A 15,208-nucleotide genomic window follows, 5' to 3' on the forward strand; every position below is an offset into this window, starting at 1 on the left:
TTTCTCTCCAAATCCTTTTTCTATTCTTTAGTTTCCTTTACCTGCCTCCATCCTTCATACTCATCACACTGATTTTTGTAAAACCATACCATATTCTTGTACTCATCTTCTATTCACAAGCTTTGCTTGTTTCTTTTGTATACTGCTTTTTAAAATTCAAGTTGCTTAGTGAGTTCACTATACATTCACATCAATCTCTTAAAACAAATTTTATTTTTCCTGCTCAAAGGAATTTTATCCTTTTACATCTTCAGATTTTAAACTTCAACATCTCCCATCCTTTCTAGTATAACTTTTTCTTAAGCATTAGTTCATGGGATTCTATCAAAAAATTAATTTGACAAAGAATAACCACTATCACAGAAGAGATCAAAATTTACGAAAAGGGAGTATTTAACAAGACAGGTAAGGTTCCCAACAGAACGATAGATGGATGGGAAGGAATGGGATGGAACCCCATCTCACAAATACTCAGACTTATGAAGACAGTTTAGCCTCCACGAATATGAAAGATAAAGCAACGTCAACCTAAAATTGGAATATGGAGGAAACCTATAAGAAGAATAAAAAAGTTTTTCTATACTATCGTTCAAAAAAATATAGCGATAACATCTTTCTATATGAATAAACTTCTTATTAATAAGGAAATAATGGAATTTAGTATTTCACTATTAAGTCTATACTACTACTATAAGTATATCTTTCCATTTTATGTGTGATTTTTTTTTAAAAACTGGGTGGTTTCAAAATCACTTCTTTCGATATCAATATTTTTTATTTCTTTAGAAGACTAGTAACTAGGAACATGTAAAAATCTGTTCAAAACACAGCCAGGAATAATTTATCTAACCATAGTGAACCGTCTCAGATACAGATAAATAGATAAAAGAATGTACATTTGTGGCAAAAAATAAAAAGGCTTCCTTCAAGCACAATTATGAAATAAGATCATATTCCTTGGGCAATCAATATAATCCCAAATATGAAGTTGCATCCTAAAATAATAGCTCCATTATCCAAATGCAAAGAATTAAGAGAACTATAGTCTCAGATGGTCATGTAAAAGGCACATATTTTATTCTCACAACCAAACTACCTCAGCCTTATCACCACCATCACCCTCGACCATGGCCCAATTAAAGAATAATGAAAAGGGAAAAATCAATTTTTAACCTAAATTCATGAAACACAAAAATAAGCAAAGAGAAACAATAAGGTCCCAATGAATGTTAAAAACACTGAATAAGAATTTACTTTAGGGGGGCAGCTAGTTGGCACAGTGGATAGAGCACCAGCCTTGAATTCAGGAGGACCCAAGTTCAAATCTGGCCACAGACACTTAACACTTCCTAGCTGAGGAACCTGGGCAAGTCACTTAACCCCAGCCTCAGGGGGAAAAAAAAGAATTTACTTTACTGTTTTAGAATAGCATATAAATTTATGAGAAGTTTCTTATTAAATTGTTCTCATAGGATCAAAGAAAATGACCAGAAAATATGTAAACAGCATCTGCACTGGATCTTATTTAAGAAAATCTTTAAAAGAAATAATTTTTTAAAAAAATTTAAAAAGGTTAAATGTTCCTACCAAATCAGGCATAATTTTCATGATTTTGGTTCTGATCTGAGCATTAGTAGATGAGGATTGGATCTGAAATATTCTTGGTAGGTGATTTATATAGACAATTTACTTAATTTCTATGGGCCTCTATTTCAAATATCTGGAAAACAGCTATTTCTACTGCATATCCCAGAGATATTGAAAGGAAAACAATTTGCAGTCCTATAAAATTTATACTATATAAGTGTGAATTATTCCTTTCAAAAACCAAATAAGGAAGATATTTTATATCCTAACCCCTAGGCTACAAAAAAATTATATTTTCTCTATACCAAGAGGTATGAGAAGTTCAAAGATTTGCAAGTCAGCACATTTTATAGAGTTTGTGGTACAAAAGGGTTATTTTTACTGTGGGGGAAAAAGCAAGTCTTTTTCCCTACCCCCAAACACAGCTGAACTGATTCAGCACAAATCTCCCCCAAAAATAAAAACCAAACTTGGCAGAGAAAGAGCACGGAAAGTTCCAGCTCCAAGGACAATGTTGCAGAACTGTAGGTGGAAAGATAAGAAGAAGACACACAGGACAAGATGATCACATAACACATTATAGCTTGTAACTTTTCATCAACAAACTGTAAGCTAAGGAAGACACACAAAAAAAGAGTCCTTTCCCTATCCACCCCACCTTAAACAAAAGAGAAATGATAGTATAGGTCCAAATACCAAAGAATGAGTGGAGCTCCCATTAATTCATCAGGTTCCCTTATCTTTTAAACTCTAAAATAGGGATATAATAGCACTTAACTCGTAGTGTTCTTGGGAGGATCAAGTGAGATAATATTAAAGCACTCAGTACAGTGCTGGACACACAGTAGGTCCTTAAGATCTCCTTTCCCTTTCCACAGGGAAGCAAGCAGAAATGGATGGTTGTAGAAAAATAATAACTGAAATAATGATTTTGGTCAGTCTTGGTATTCAGATACTCATTTCTCTGTACCAAATCTGCATTTCCCCGAAACACAAAAATGTATCCAATTTAAGACATTAAAGGCTTCAAAAGCATGGACTCTTTTTTTCTCTACAAGGGTATTTTAAATTTAAGATCATATTTAGCAATGGAAATTTGGGGAATAAGAGCTGGAGTCTAATACTTTATTTTATAAACCTATTTCCAACTAAGGGAGAAAATATAGGTAGCAGTATCAGATGACGTAAATACCATCTCCCGTACCATCACCAAATTATGAAGTTAATGAATCTACACACAAAAGCTTTAATCCTCTAATATTGAATCTCCCTGAAACCAACAGGGAAAACCACTTTTAGGATGGTCCTGGCTTCCAAAACTAAAGTGATGTATTTGCCAACTAAGAAAGTTACCAATAGAATGAGCATAGGTACTATGTACCAAAATAAGAGAGCTTAGAAACATGGCCCCTAAAAGATCTGCTCAGAACTGTGAGATGAAACTAAAGCTTGTGTAACCACAGAAATCAAATATTTAAGAGGGTCAGAGATGGCCTGAGACAACTAGCCATTTAAAATATTTCAGAATTTAGTAAGTTGTTTTATTCATTTATTAAAGAAATTTATAGTCAAGATTGATTCTGTCAGCAGGCACTGAGAAGACAAGGAAAAGAAGTCTCAAATCTGTCAACTGAAATCATAATGTATTCACAACCTCTAGGGCCTGTTTTGATCACTAATGTAAAACGCTTTTCCATTTACAATCATCTTAACTCAATCAATTAAATCTAATATGAAAAGGAGAGATGACAAGGGAAAGGTTTTTTTTTTTTTAATCTAAATACATCAAAGATAATAAAGAACTGATAAAAATCACCTGATCACCAGGAAGCTTCATACTTAACCCTGAAAAAGAGATGACTGGGAGCTGGGTTTTCAAAAAAGAGCAAAGTAAAGATAGAAATATAAGTATTTCCCCTCAATAAAAACAAAATATGCTCTTTTAGCTATTAATGACTGAGCAAAAATCATTAATGGTTCTCTTGGACTTTTTTCCAAGACAAAAAACTTATCTTTTCAATTCAATAAATATTTTAAGCACCTATTATGTGCAGTTATTAAAGACATTGTAAAGGATATAACTATGTTAGATAATCTTGATTATTAACAAGTAAAGGATAAAATATGGCAGAAACATGCCTGCCAAAGGGATCTGCTATAATCTCAGAAGATTTCTGGTGTAAAATAAAAGAAAAAGAGTGAGAGACAGAGTTCAGATACTGTTTTTCACAAATTTTCTAAAATGGTATTGCTGTATCTTCTAAAGGATATTCAAATTAATCATCCAAAAAACAAAATTAAAATGAATACAGAACATTTATTTCCCAGTTGAATGAGTAATCCCATATGAGTTTATAGCATATGTGTGTGTGCCTGTGTGCTGAAGCTTGCTCTCAGAAAGCATGATGTGTAAACTAGAGATTGTAGATAAACTAGGCCCAAAATTGGATGGGGAGAGAGAGAAGACTGCTTTACATTTAACAAATAGTATAGTACTTATGAGCAGACATCTAATTGGGTAATTAGACCTACCTGCCCATTATCTCTAGATACCTCCTTAAATTTTCCTGTCAGCTTAGTTTTTTGTTTGCCCCTGATGATGCATTAACAGAAAAACAATCAGACTGTACCTAATTATTAATACCCTTTATATTTTCAAGAGGCATTTGATTTTTTTCAAAAAAGATGCTTATTAAATTACGTGGACTTCCCCCTTGTAGGGGAATATTAGGCAGGGCAATACATTGAAGAAAATTTTGTCAGCTTATACATGATAGTATATTTGAGGAATTGAGGTACATGATGGTGCAATAGAGCTCGGGCCTGTAGTCAACAAGATCTGAGTTCAAATTCATCTTCAAACTAGCTCTCTGACTCTGGATCCATCATTTAATCTCTCTTAAGAGTAAAATAGCGATAAAAATTAGCATGTACTTTTCAGGATTGGTGTTAACATCCAATTAAATAATATTTTTAAAAGTGCTTAGCAGAGTGTCCAGCACAAAGGAAGTGAAATAGAAATGCTTATTCTTTGGCCTATACCCCTAAAGAACTGGGATTTTGCTGCCTAAAATCAGTACTATCAGACTGATAGTACTTTTCAAATCTTTTTCATAGGTGAGAGACTACGGTGGTGATGGCAATTTCTATGCATAGGTTTACTGTGATTTTATGTCACAGAACTACTGGTATAAAAGTCCTTTTGTAACACTATTTCATACATTTAAACAAAAGCTTAAAAAACCTTATTGAAGACAATAATTACTGAAACCTAGCAACTTCTCTTTGCATTAAACAGAATGATCTAGGTGAATTTAGATGAATGGTCTTGTGGTCCCCAAAATGATAAATATTTTCTGCTCTAACCAAATAGAAAGGAAAATGACTGCAACTGCAAGCTAACAATTTTATTAAAAACATTTGAATTAAAAGGGTCTGTTAAGATTTTTACAAGGTGCTAAGTAAGTGGAATTGAGATAGTGGTTAAATCTAGTTTAGCACTGATTTAATCCTACAACAAATAATTGGTTTCCTAGTGATATAATGGTTGGTGCATACTCACTCAGTGTAGAACATATAAGGAGGAGCTGTCAAGGCCAGAAAGAACAAGCCTACTAGAAGCTCTTGGAGCCCCAGACAGGATTCAGTACAGGAGATTCAGAAGCCAGAGAAGGCAGCCTAAGCTCTCAGAACCAAGACTACAGAAGGCCTCCAGAAAACTAGCAGAGCCCCAAGTGAAAGAGATAAATAATCTCTCTTAAGAGACAACAAAGATCTTGGACTTTAATCCCTGACTGCCCTTGTGATTACTGAACTGAAAGGAAGACTGCCTTCAGAAGCCCCCTAAGAAACCTGCTTCCAGAGAATATTACATTTTAGGGAAGAATATTACAAGGGTCCAACAAGAAAGTCAAGCTTTTGATTTTTACTTTTTCTACTCATTTAACACAATAAGAATATGTGCTTTCAAAGAGGAAATTTTCAGATAATCTCTGAACCAAGCATACACATTATTAGTCAAGCCACTAGTAAAAGGAGCAGATGGTAGACCAGGGGGTGGCGAGGGTACTCCATCAAGCAGTACAGAATATGGGCATCTAATGAAACAATTCCAGGACAAACACATAGATCCAAAGAAACACACATACACACACTGCATATGTATATATGTAATAAGTAATACATAAGTATGTGTATATACATGTGCTCATTTTGCAGTAACTAAATTGCTATCGCACAAAATGGTTACTATCCAAATACTTGGTCAATGGAAGGGTAAATTATTCTATTAAGTCAATAGGAGATAACAAAAACATAAGTTATAACAGAGCTATTTATTATTCCAGGTGTGACTAAACTTTTCAATGTGATATCACAGATAATTTTTTTTTCTCTCCCTAAAATGAAATGCAATGCTTTAAGACAACAAATAAATAAATAAATAAATAAATAAATAAATAAATAAATAAATAAATAAATAAATAGTTGAATGAAGATGAGGAAATAAATTGTATTTGGAAGAAAGCAATCAGAGATATCAAAATGCTATAAAGATTGATGTGTTTAACATTTTAAAAATTTTTTATAAAGAATGAATTTATCTACAGGTAAGCCACAATATATTCCTCTTCTCTCACAATACTCTCTTCATTCCTATCAAGGCTATACTTGCACCTTTCTCTACTATAAACTTCAGCTCTACATCCTGAAACCTCACACTTCAGCTCTGGGATCCACATATTGGAAATATTTATTCTCTCCTACTGCAGTCTCTCAGGAAGAAAGATCCTCTTACAATTTCTTTCTAATGACGACATACAGGCCAGCATGGCCTCATTACTCTCCAGGATTCCTATATCTAAGAGGATATTCTCTCTTTTCAGTTAAAAATTAGCTAAGTAACCTTTGATCACATTTTTATATAATCTAAAAACTACTGTAATTGAGGATACTCTGGCAATTAAAAGAATTTCATCTGAATTATTTATTTTAAATTTTGACAATCTGTTCATTTATGCTAATCCAAAAACAAAGATTCTTTCTCATTGCCTTTTAGTTACCACATACAATGTAAAACAGTTGCAAATGTCTGGAGAAGACCAATAGAAAGATGCAATGCTGTATTCACCACTCTTCTCACCTGAAGATATACATGGCCCCCAAGATATTAATTGTCACAACTGATTTTTCTACAAAGCACAGTTACTATCTGGTTTCAATTTGGAAATAAAAGATAGTAGGGAAAGCATCTTGAATCTAGGATTTTCCAGACTAACATAGCTGAATTACATCATGTTTTCTACCTAAAATGGCTAAATAGTAAATTTGTAAATTGCCACCTTCAGGGATTATATTTGAAGTTAACGCAACTAATCTCCAAAACACTATAACTTTATACCCTAAAGAAAAAAAAAAAAGAAAAAAAAAGAAATTCCCCAAGAGAGATTGTCATATTAAGTCCTTCAAAATCCAAGGAGACTTTCCAGCATTATAGCTTTGCCCATAATGCTCAGTGTCCTTTTTTTTTTGTTTTGTTTTGTTTTTTAATTATTATAGCTTTTAAAAAACAACACATGTGCTTGGGTAATTTTTCAACAAAGACTCTTCCAAAACATTCTGTCCCAACTTTTTCACTCCTCTTCCCCACCCCCTCCCCTACATGTTAAATCTGTTAAAATATATGTTGTAACGTGCTGTTGTCTCCAGAAGCTGCCGATCGCTCTCTGGGAGGAGATCTGCTGTATCAACTCAAATCTCTCGGCAGATTCTTCTTCCTGTAGAGAACCGTTGTCTCCAGACAGTTGCCCTTAACTCTTGTCCAGAGAAGTGATTTCCCTTCCTGCAGAGAGCTGCCTCAAGTCTGGTCTAGAGCAGAGACTGCCTTTTCCTCCAGAGCTGCCCTCTTTTATCCTCCCAGAGAATGGATGTAGGATAATGCCAGGGCTTCTGGGAAAAATTACTTCAACCAATGAACTTGCTTCTCCTAAGCATGCAAGCTCTTCCTCAGGAATTCACAAGTCAAACTCCCAGGAAAGGCCGGAACTAGAAAATTGTTAAGTACTGACTTAGCACTTAGTAAAAACCTAATATCTCATTATCTCATTAGCACTTAGTAAGAACCTAACAATATGTATACGTATTTATACAGTTGTCTTGCTGCATAAGGAAAATCAGATTTAAAAAGAAGTAAAAATAATCTGAGAAGGAAAACAAGAATGCAAGCAGATAATAACAGAAAGAGTGGAAATGCTATGTTGTGGTTTTCCTGGGTGTAGCTGGTTCTCTTCATTACTGAACAATTGGAAGTGTCCTTTCTAATTAAGAATAAACAAGTATAAGATATCTGCTAACAGGTTTTCATAAACACGTTCTGGACATTTCTAAAACAAAATAGGGAGGAGGCTTGAAGACAGCTAATGCAAATTACCACTCATTTCTATTTCCATTTTGGTTTGATTCTGATGAAAAGCTATGTTTATTTGAGCACTATTTTTGCTTGGACATATACTTATGATCTAGCTCCTATGATCTCTTATGAGACGCATTATAAGGAGGGAAGAGTTAGAGAAAAGACACTAAGTTTTAAAATCAAGATACTGATGATATTTTCAGTAATAGATAAGAGATCTAGAATAATAGAGAACTGGGAACTTCATAAAATTTAACATAAGAACCAATTAAGTCACTCAAGCATATGACTATCATATCTAGTTGTCACTTTTGGTGGTTAAAGTATAAAACTCAGCAAAATTCATCCAGAAGTCTAATACCCATACATACCATTCTATAACTCAACTCTCCAGGGTATTATCACATTATATCTTGCACATAAATTAAGAATTTAAGGGAACAAGTAACATGACAATGTATATAGGAGCCATGCATAATAAATTAAACAGTGGAATAAAGGGAAAATTAATCTAAGATGACTGAACTTCAAAGAAGTCACTTAAACTTAGTTTCTTCAAGTTAAAAAAAAAGGGGGGGGGGGATGGTTGGGGTGGGAGTGGGAGTAATATAATCTTTACCAACCTAAAAAGGTTATCTTTAAGAAAGTGCTCTTTGTAAGCTATAAAGTAGAATAAAATGTGATGACATTACCTTGGTTAACTTAACACATATTCTGAATTCGTATGAAATCTTAGAAAATAAGCAATGGTGTTGTTTTTCCTTCCTCATCAATACACATTCCAACAAGGTCATTGCTAAAGACAAATTCTGTTTTTATTATTTTATTAATAAAGCATATTATAAAGCATAAACCATCCCCCAAATAATATTTGACGTATTGTTTTACAAGTAATATGAAGTATAATACTTTTAGATATCTTGTTTTGGATATAAAAAAGTATAAATACTGATTTTTCTTATATGATCTTTATTGGAAATGTATAAAAGTTGGAAGGAAGACAAAACTCTTAAGATATTTCCATACTTGTCTAGTTTTACAGAACAAGTTAAAATTCATCATCAAGGGTTAAATCAATATGATTTCCCTATAAATACTGACTTCTATGCAGCCCCACCTCCCTTGGAGAGATGTTATACAAACACAGCAAAAACTTAGCTAGAAATTATGAACCTGCTACTTAAGAAAATAAATAATCTTTCTTTAGTATATCATCACTTACCCCAAAGGTCAATTGAGAAATATACTTTCATTTTTATTAAAGAGGCAAAAGCTAAGAGGCAACCTAAAACCCTAGATTTCTTATTCCACTTGCATCAATAACTACCTGTGTGACTTTAGGCATGCTGCTTAACTTCCTTAATTCCTTCAGATTTTTCATCTGTAAAAGGAAGAACTAAATGATCTTTAAAGATCCAATCAATGATCCTATATATGATTGTCAGAATACCTGAGAAATTAAGAGTGAGAAGAAATTTGGGGATAAGCTCCAAAGGCAAGATTGTACTCCCATTCAATGAAGATTCAGTAATCATCTATATAAAAATGATAATAATGAGACCACCAAAATGCAAACATCAAGAAAACAAAATAATGCATAAAAGGAAGAACTATTTTGTTGTAAAACTCAAAGTGCTCCCCACAAGTTCATTAAATCAACCTTCTAAATTCAACCACACAAAGTTACTCCTCCAACTGTAAAATTGTTTCAAAGCTCACTAATATGGGAACATGGAGGGTGTGGGAAAGGAGGAGTATCCCCAATTTAGGCCTTTTTACAATTCAACAAGAACTTGAATTGGGTTTGAACCCTAAAAGAGAACATGCTTTTAGTCTTGCCAGTCAACCTTGAGTCAGGATCCCATCTGTTAGAACACTGAGAGTTTCTTCACAACTCAGGAGGAGAGGATCATTTACTTGGCCTTGGGATTCAACCAGTTTCCATAGATTGAATGCACTGCTTACCTTCTTCCCAATGAGCTTTTTCCGGAGAAACTCTCGAGCTTCAAACATGTAAGGTATATCATACAGAGGACGAAGTTTCTTGTTCTTGTCCTAAAATCAGAGGAGAAAAAAGGAAATCATCAGTACCGAGCAGCCTAACATAAAAATTGACAAAGCTTCAAACTCTTGTAAGTAACAATGAAAACAATTATTTTTTCTGCTGCTATTTAGCAGCTGGTACTGGGAACATACAAAGTGCCTAATAAGCTTTTATTAACTCAGTTGACTGAATGATTAAAATATCTTACCATAGTATTCCAAATAAAAGCAAAGGATCTAAAGTGAATTTTTAAGACCAAAAAATTTAAATATTTCTTACTCATAGATTCCTCCAAAGTTTATTTCTTAGAAAATATCCTACTTATGTAAAACTTACTGATATGAATATCAAATACCCACATTAAAGATTACTTGAGATTTATACTGTGATTTCAACTGGTCCACAATTATTTATTGATGCTACTATCTTATCTCCAGAAGTCATTTTCATATCTCTCCCTTTCACAGCCAAACTCCTAGAACCCACCCCATGCTTGTGGGTGTCCCCCAGTTTCTTAAGGCTTTATCCTCAGTCTTTCAATTTTATTTCCAGGTGCCTTCATCAGTTATCCAGGGTTGAATTGTTTTTATGCAGTAGATTCCCAGTTCTATATATCCAAACCTAATGTTTTTCTTAAGCTTCAATCAAATATCACCTATTTCCTAATGAATATCTCCAACTACATACCTCTCAGTATCTCAAACTCAACATGTCAAAGCTGAATGCATTAAATCCTTCCCCTAAAAACAATACCCCACCACTTTCCTCCAAATTTCCCTATTTCTGTTTTGAGTACCACCCGTTCTTCCAAAAGAAACTCCCAGATTCATAATGTCAGAGCCATACATGTCTTCTCCCTTTCTATCACACTCCACAACAAATAAAAAGGGACAGCTGAATAGTGCAATTGATAGAGTACCAGCCCTGAGGTCAAGAGGAACTGAGTTCAAATCTGGCCTTAGACAATTGACACATTATGTGTGACTCTCTTAAGCCCAACTGCATTACCAATACAACAACCAACCAACCAATAAATAAATAGCTAATTCTTCATGATTCTTCCTCCTCAACATCTCATACCATTCAACTGATCAATCAAAAAATATTTAAATAACTCTTGTTAGCTAAGCACTATACTAAGCACTGGGAAAACAAATAGAAAAGAAATAATAAAATAAAATAATCTTTACTCAAATGATTTTTGCATGCTAATTGAGGAGGTAAGTATACAAATCTATACAGCATAAATACAAATACATAAAAGGTAGTGAAATACAAGGAATTTGGGGCCATCAACCTAGTTCAAATCTTTTATCACTTCTTACTTGAACTACTGAAAGAGTCCTAGCCACATGTCTACTTTTTTTCTTTCCCATTTCCAAACCACCCTTCATAGAGCTGTCAAAATAATATTACTACATCAAAAATCTGACCATGAATGCTATTTCTATGTTCATGAACCTTAAATGGTTTTTGTATTTCTAGAATGAAATACAAATTCCTCAACTTAGTATTTAAAACATGGTACAATGTAGTTTCAGTTTACATTTATAGCTTTATTTTCCTTTCTACTTTTTTGCTCACTCTACATTGCAGGAAAATTTGCCACCATATTGTTCTCAGAACTCAACAATTAAATTTCAGGCCTCTATCTCTGTACTTGGAATGCACTCTTTACTTCCCACTTCTCATAATAACTAGCTTCATTCAAGAATTCAGTTATGGACATCTCCTAGTGAAAGTCCCTCCTTACTCTTCTAGTCATTAGTACTCTCTCACTACTAAAATTATTGCTTAGAGATTTATTTATATGTGATAAACCTCTTCAGTAGAATGTAAGCTTACAATGGCTTTTTTTTTTTTTTTTTTAGTATCCATAGCACAGTATGTCAATGATTCTATGTGCATATTGAAAGGGATATGTGTTTGTATATGTATATATGTGTTCACAAGTAGAACAGGCATATTTAATCTTCCTAGTTAAGCTAGCATTCTTGAATCTTCATTTAAAGAAATATTAGCTCTTGATTTTATATAATAACTTCTGATCACATTACGGAAAGAGCTTTTCTTTTCTATGCTTTTTAGTAAAATTTAAACATGAACACTAGATCCTTCCTAAAATTTCATAAGTTACTAAGTACAACTAGAGAACCATCACTCCTGCAAATACTATCAGGAAAGTTTCTGATTATGGAAGATTCCTATTTTTTGACAATCACAAGGAAATAATATCCAGGAAAAAGACTTGCTGATTTGTTCAAGCAACCTCAATACTGCATGGGTAAAATGACAGTAGCACCATTCCAAAGCTTTTCCTTGAACTACTAGGAGATTACTTTATAAAAAACATACAACCCTAAGTCAAAAGAAACACTCATTGAATCAAGCTAAAATTAAGATCCTACAGTATAATAGCTACTTGGTTCCACAAATGTTCCTAATTCAATGCCCAATAAATAATGAAAAGAACTGATGGTAAATGTTATAAACATATGGAAGAACAACACAGAAAGTTACTAGAAATAAAAAGAAACAATACAGAAAATAGTGTCCAGAGACTTTGTATTAGATGAATTCTACATAGCGCAGTTTCTTGACTTGTAAAATTGAAAAGCTTATGCTGCCTGCCCTCTAAAGTCCTTTCCAGTTCCAAAATTCTATACCAGCAAACAGGAAATATTAGATAGCAAAAGCAATGTCTGTGGAGTGTAAATGATTTTTAAAAACATATATCACTAGTTATAAATGCTTGCAGAATTCCATATGCCAATTCCCAGGTTCCAAGCTCTAAGCTCTGTAAATATGCTTTATGAACATACTTAAAGAGGCATTAAAAATTCTCCTTTGGCAGGAGTTGCAAGATACTGGAAATCATAAAGAATATAAATAAAGACAATACTAATAGCACTGAAGACTAGAAAGGGACCTACATATTTATTTTGCCATAGAAGTTATAGCACACATTGATAAGCTATGTGAATATACAAGTCTAAATAAACACTATTTTGAAACACAAATAGTCACTTCACACATTATGATTTCTTCAATCAATTTAAGATTATTTTTCTGTAATCAAGCCATTCTCCAATTGTTAAATGGTTAAAGGATATGAACAATTTTCAGATGATGAAATTCAAATTATTTCCACTCATATGAAAGTGTTCCAAATCACTATTGATCAGAGAAATGCAAATTAAGACAACTCTGAGATACCACTATACACCTGTCAGATTGGCTAAAATGAATGTTGGAGGGGATGGGGGAAAACTGGAACACTGATGCACTATTGGTGAAGTTGTGAACGAATCCAACCCTTCTGGAGAGCAATCTGGAATTATGCCCAAAAAGTTATCAAACTGTGCATACCCTTTGATACAGCAGTGTTACTACTGGGCTTATATTCCAAAGAGATCTTAAAGAAGGGAAAGGGACCTGTATGTGCAAGAATGTTTGTGGCAGCCCTCTTTGTAGTGGCCAGAAACTGGAAACTGAGTGGATGCCCATCAATCGGAAAATGGCTGAATAAGTTGTGGTATATGAATGTTATGGAATATTATTGTTCTGTAAGAAATGACCAGCAGGATGAATACCGAAAGGCTGAATTGATGCCGAGTGAAATTAACAGAACCAGGAGATCACTATACACTTCAACAATACTGTATGAGGATGTATTCTAATGGAAGTGGATATCTTCAACAGAGAAGAGCTAATCCAATTCCAATTGATCAATGATGGACAGAAGCAGCTACACCCAGAGAAGGGACACTGGGAAATGAGTGTGAACTGTTTGTACTTTTGTTCTCCTTCTCACGATATTTTTACCTTCTGAATCCAATTCTTCCTGTGCAACAAGAGAACTGTTCGGTTCTGCACACATTTATTGTATCTAGGATATACTATAACATATTTAACATGTATAAAACTTCTTGCCATCTAAGGGAAGGGGCAGAGGGAGGGAAGGGAAAAGTCGGAACAGAAGTGAATGCAAGGGATAATGTAAAAAATTACCCAGGCATATGTTCTGTCAATAAAGTTATAATAAAAAAAAAAGATTATTTTTCTGCTTTAATTCAACAATGAGTGTCTCAGCACGAAATGATCAAAACGGTGAATTTTGTATCATTCTTGGAGTAAATTTCACATTATGTCTTGTAATTTGAATTATTTTGTATAAGACAAATACATGATACTAACTAAATATTGACCTTCAAGGAATCAGATTACATCCATGAATTCCCCATATTATGACCAGAGGGAATTCACTTCATATAAAACAGTTAATCCAGGAGTCTGAAAAAAATTTTTTGTTTAAGTAAAAGTTACAATTCTCTAATTATATTCAGTCATGGTTCTGTCATTTCCTTTGGGATTATGTCATAACAAGATAATGTGAGGTGTAGGTCAGACATCATATAAAGAAATCTAGAAATAAGCAGCAAATCTTCAAACCAATTATCCATTAATAAATTCACATAGCAAACAAAAAACTAAACACTAAAGAGAAAAGCTTTATAATTGAAAATAACATCTATTTGTTTTAACATGCAAGTCTCACTTTCATGTCCAATAAACTGGTTGCAATTGGAAAATTTGACCACCTTGGAAAACATATTCTGACAGTTTTATGTTTCTAAAAGGTTGAGGCATTCACTTTATTTTTTTTTGAAATTCCAAAATAAAACCAATCCCACCAAATTGCCAAATACTAAAAAAAAAAAAAAAACGTTTTAAATGGTTAGCTTATTGCAGGTATGCAAATCTCTAACCATGAAAATACGACTTCTGCTAAAAGTCTTATTTTAAAAGAACCATCTAATTTAGATGACAATTTATGTGAAAATCTGTTGTTTTTCTAAAGACAGGAAAATAAAAAAAAAAAAATATGCTTGCTTTTCTGGTGGGTGGATAATACACAAATCAAGATGTGCAAGCAGTCATTGATCTCTCTGGAAATGACGCTGTGTAGGCCTTGCAATGACTCAGATCCGAGATGGGAAACCTATCTTCAGTCATCTGCCATTTTCTAGCCAGTGAAAGAAAAAACACCATCGCCCACATATCGACATCTGAAGGCACTAGCTTAGCATCATTCCACAGTTATTTTCAACTGACATAGTTATTATGTTTTTCAGATAGCAACTAAGGCCTTTATGGATGAAAACTCC

At 33.5% G+C, this 15,208-nt stretch overlaps 1 protein-coding gene across 1 annotated transcript in view; it reads right to left on the reverse strand.

Moving 5' to 3' along the window:
* SND1 (staphylococcal nuclease and tudor domain containing 1) overlaps positions 1-15,208 on the reverse strand; it is a 462,540-nt gene that overhangs the window by 310,481 nt on the left and 136,851 nt on the right. The window contains exon 11 of the mRNA XM_074268024.1: positions 9,962-10,051. Within this exon, the coding sequence (XP_074124125.1) occupies positions 9,962-10,051 (90 nt within the window). The remainder of the gene's footprint in view (positions 1-9,961; positions 10,052-15,208) is intronic.

This window comes from Sminthopsis crassicaudata, chromosome 5 (genome assembly GCF_048593235.1).
Source record: "Sminthopsis crassicaudata isolate SCR6 chromosome 5, ASM4859323v1, whole genome shotgun sequence".
Taxonomy (NCBI): domain Eukaryota; kingdom Metazoa; phylum Chordata; class Mammalia; order Dasyuromorphia; family Dasyuridae; genus Sminthopsis; species Sminthopsis crassicaudata.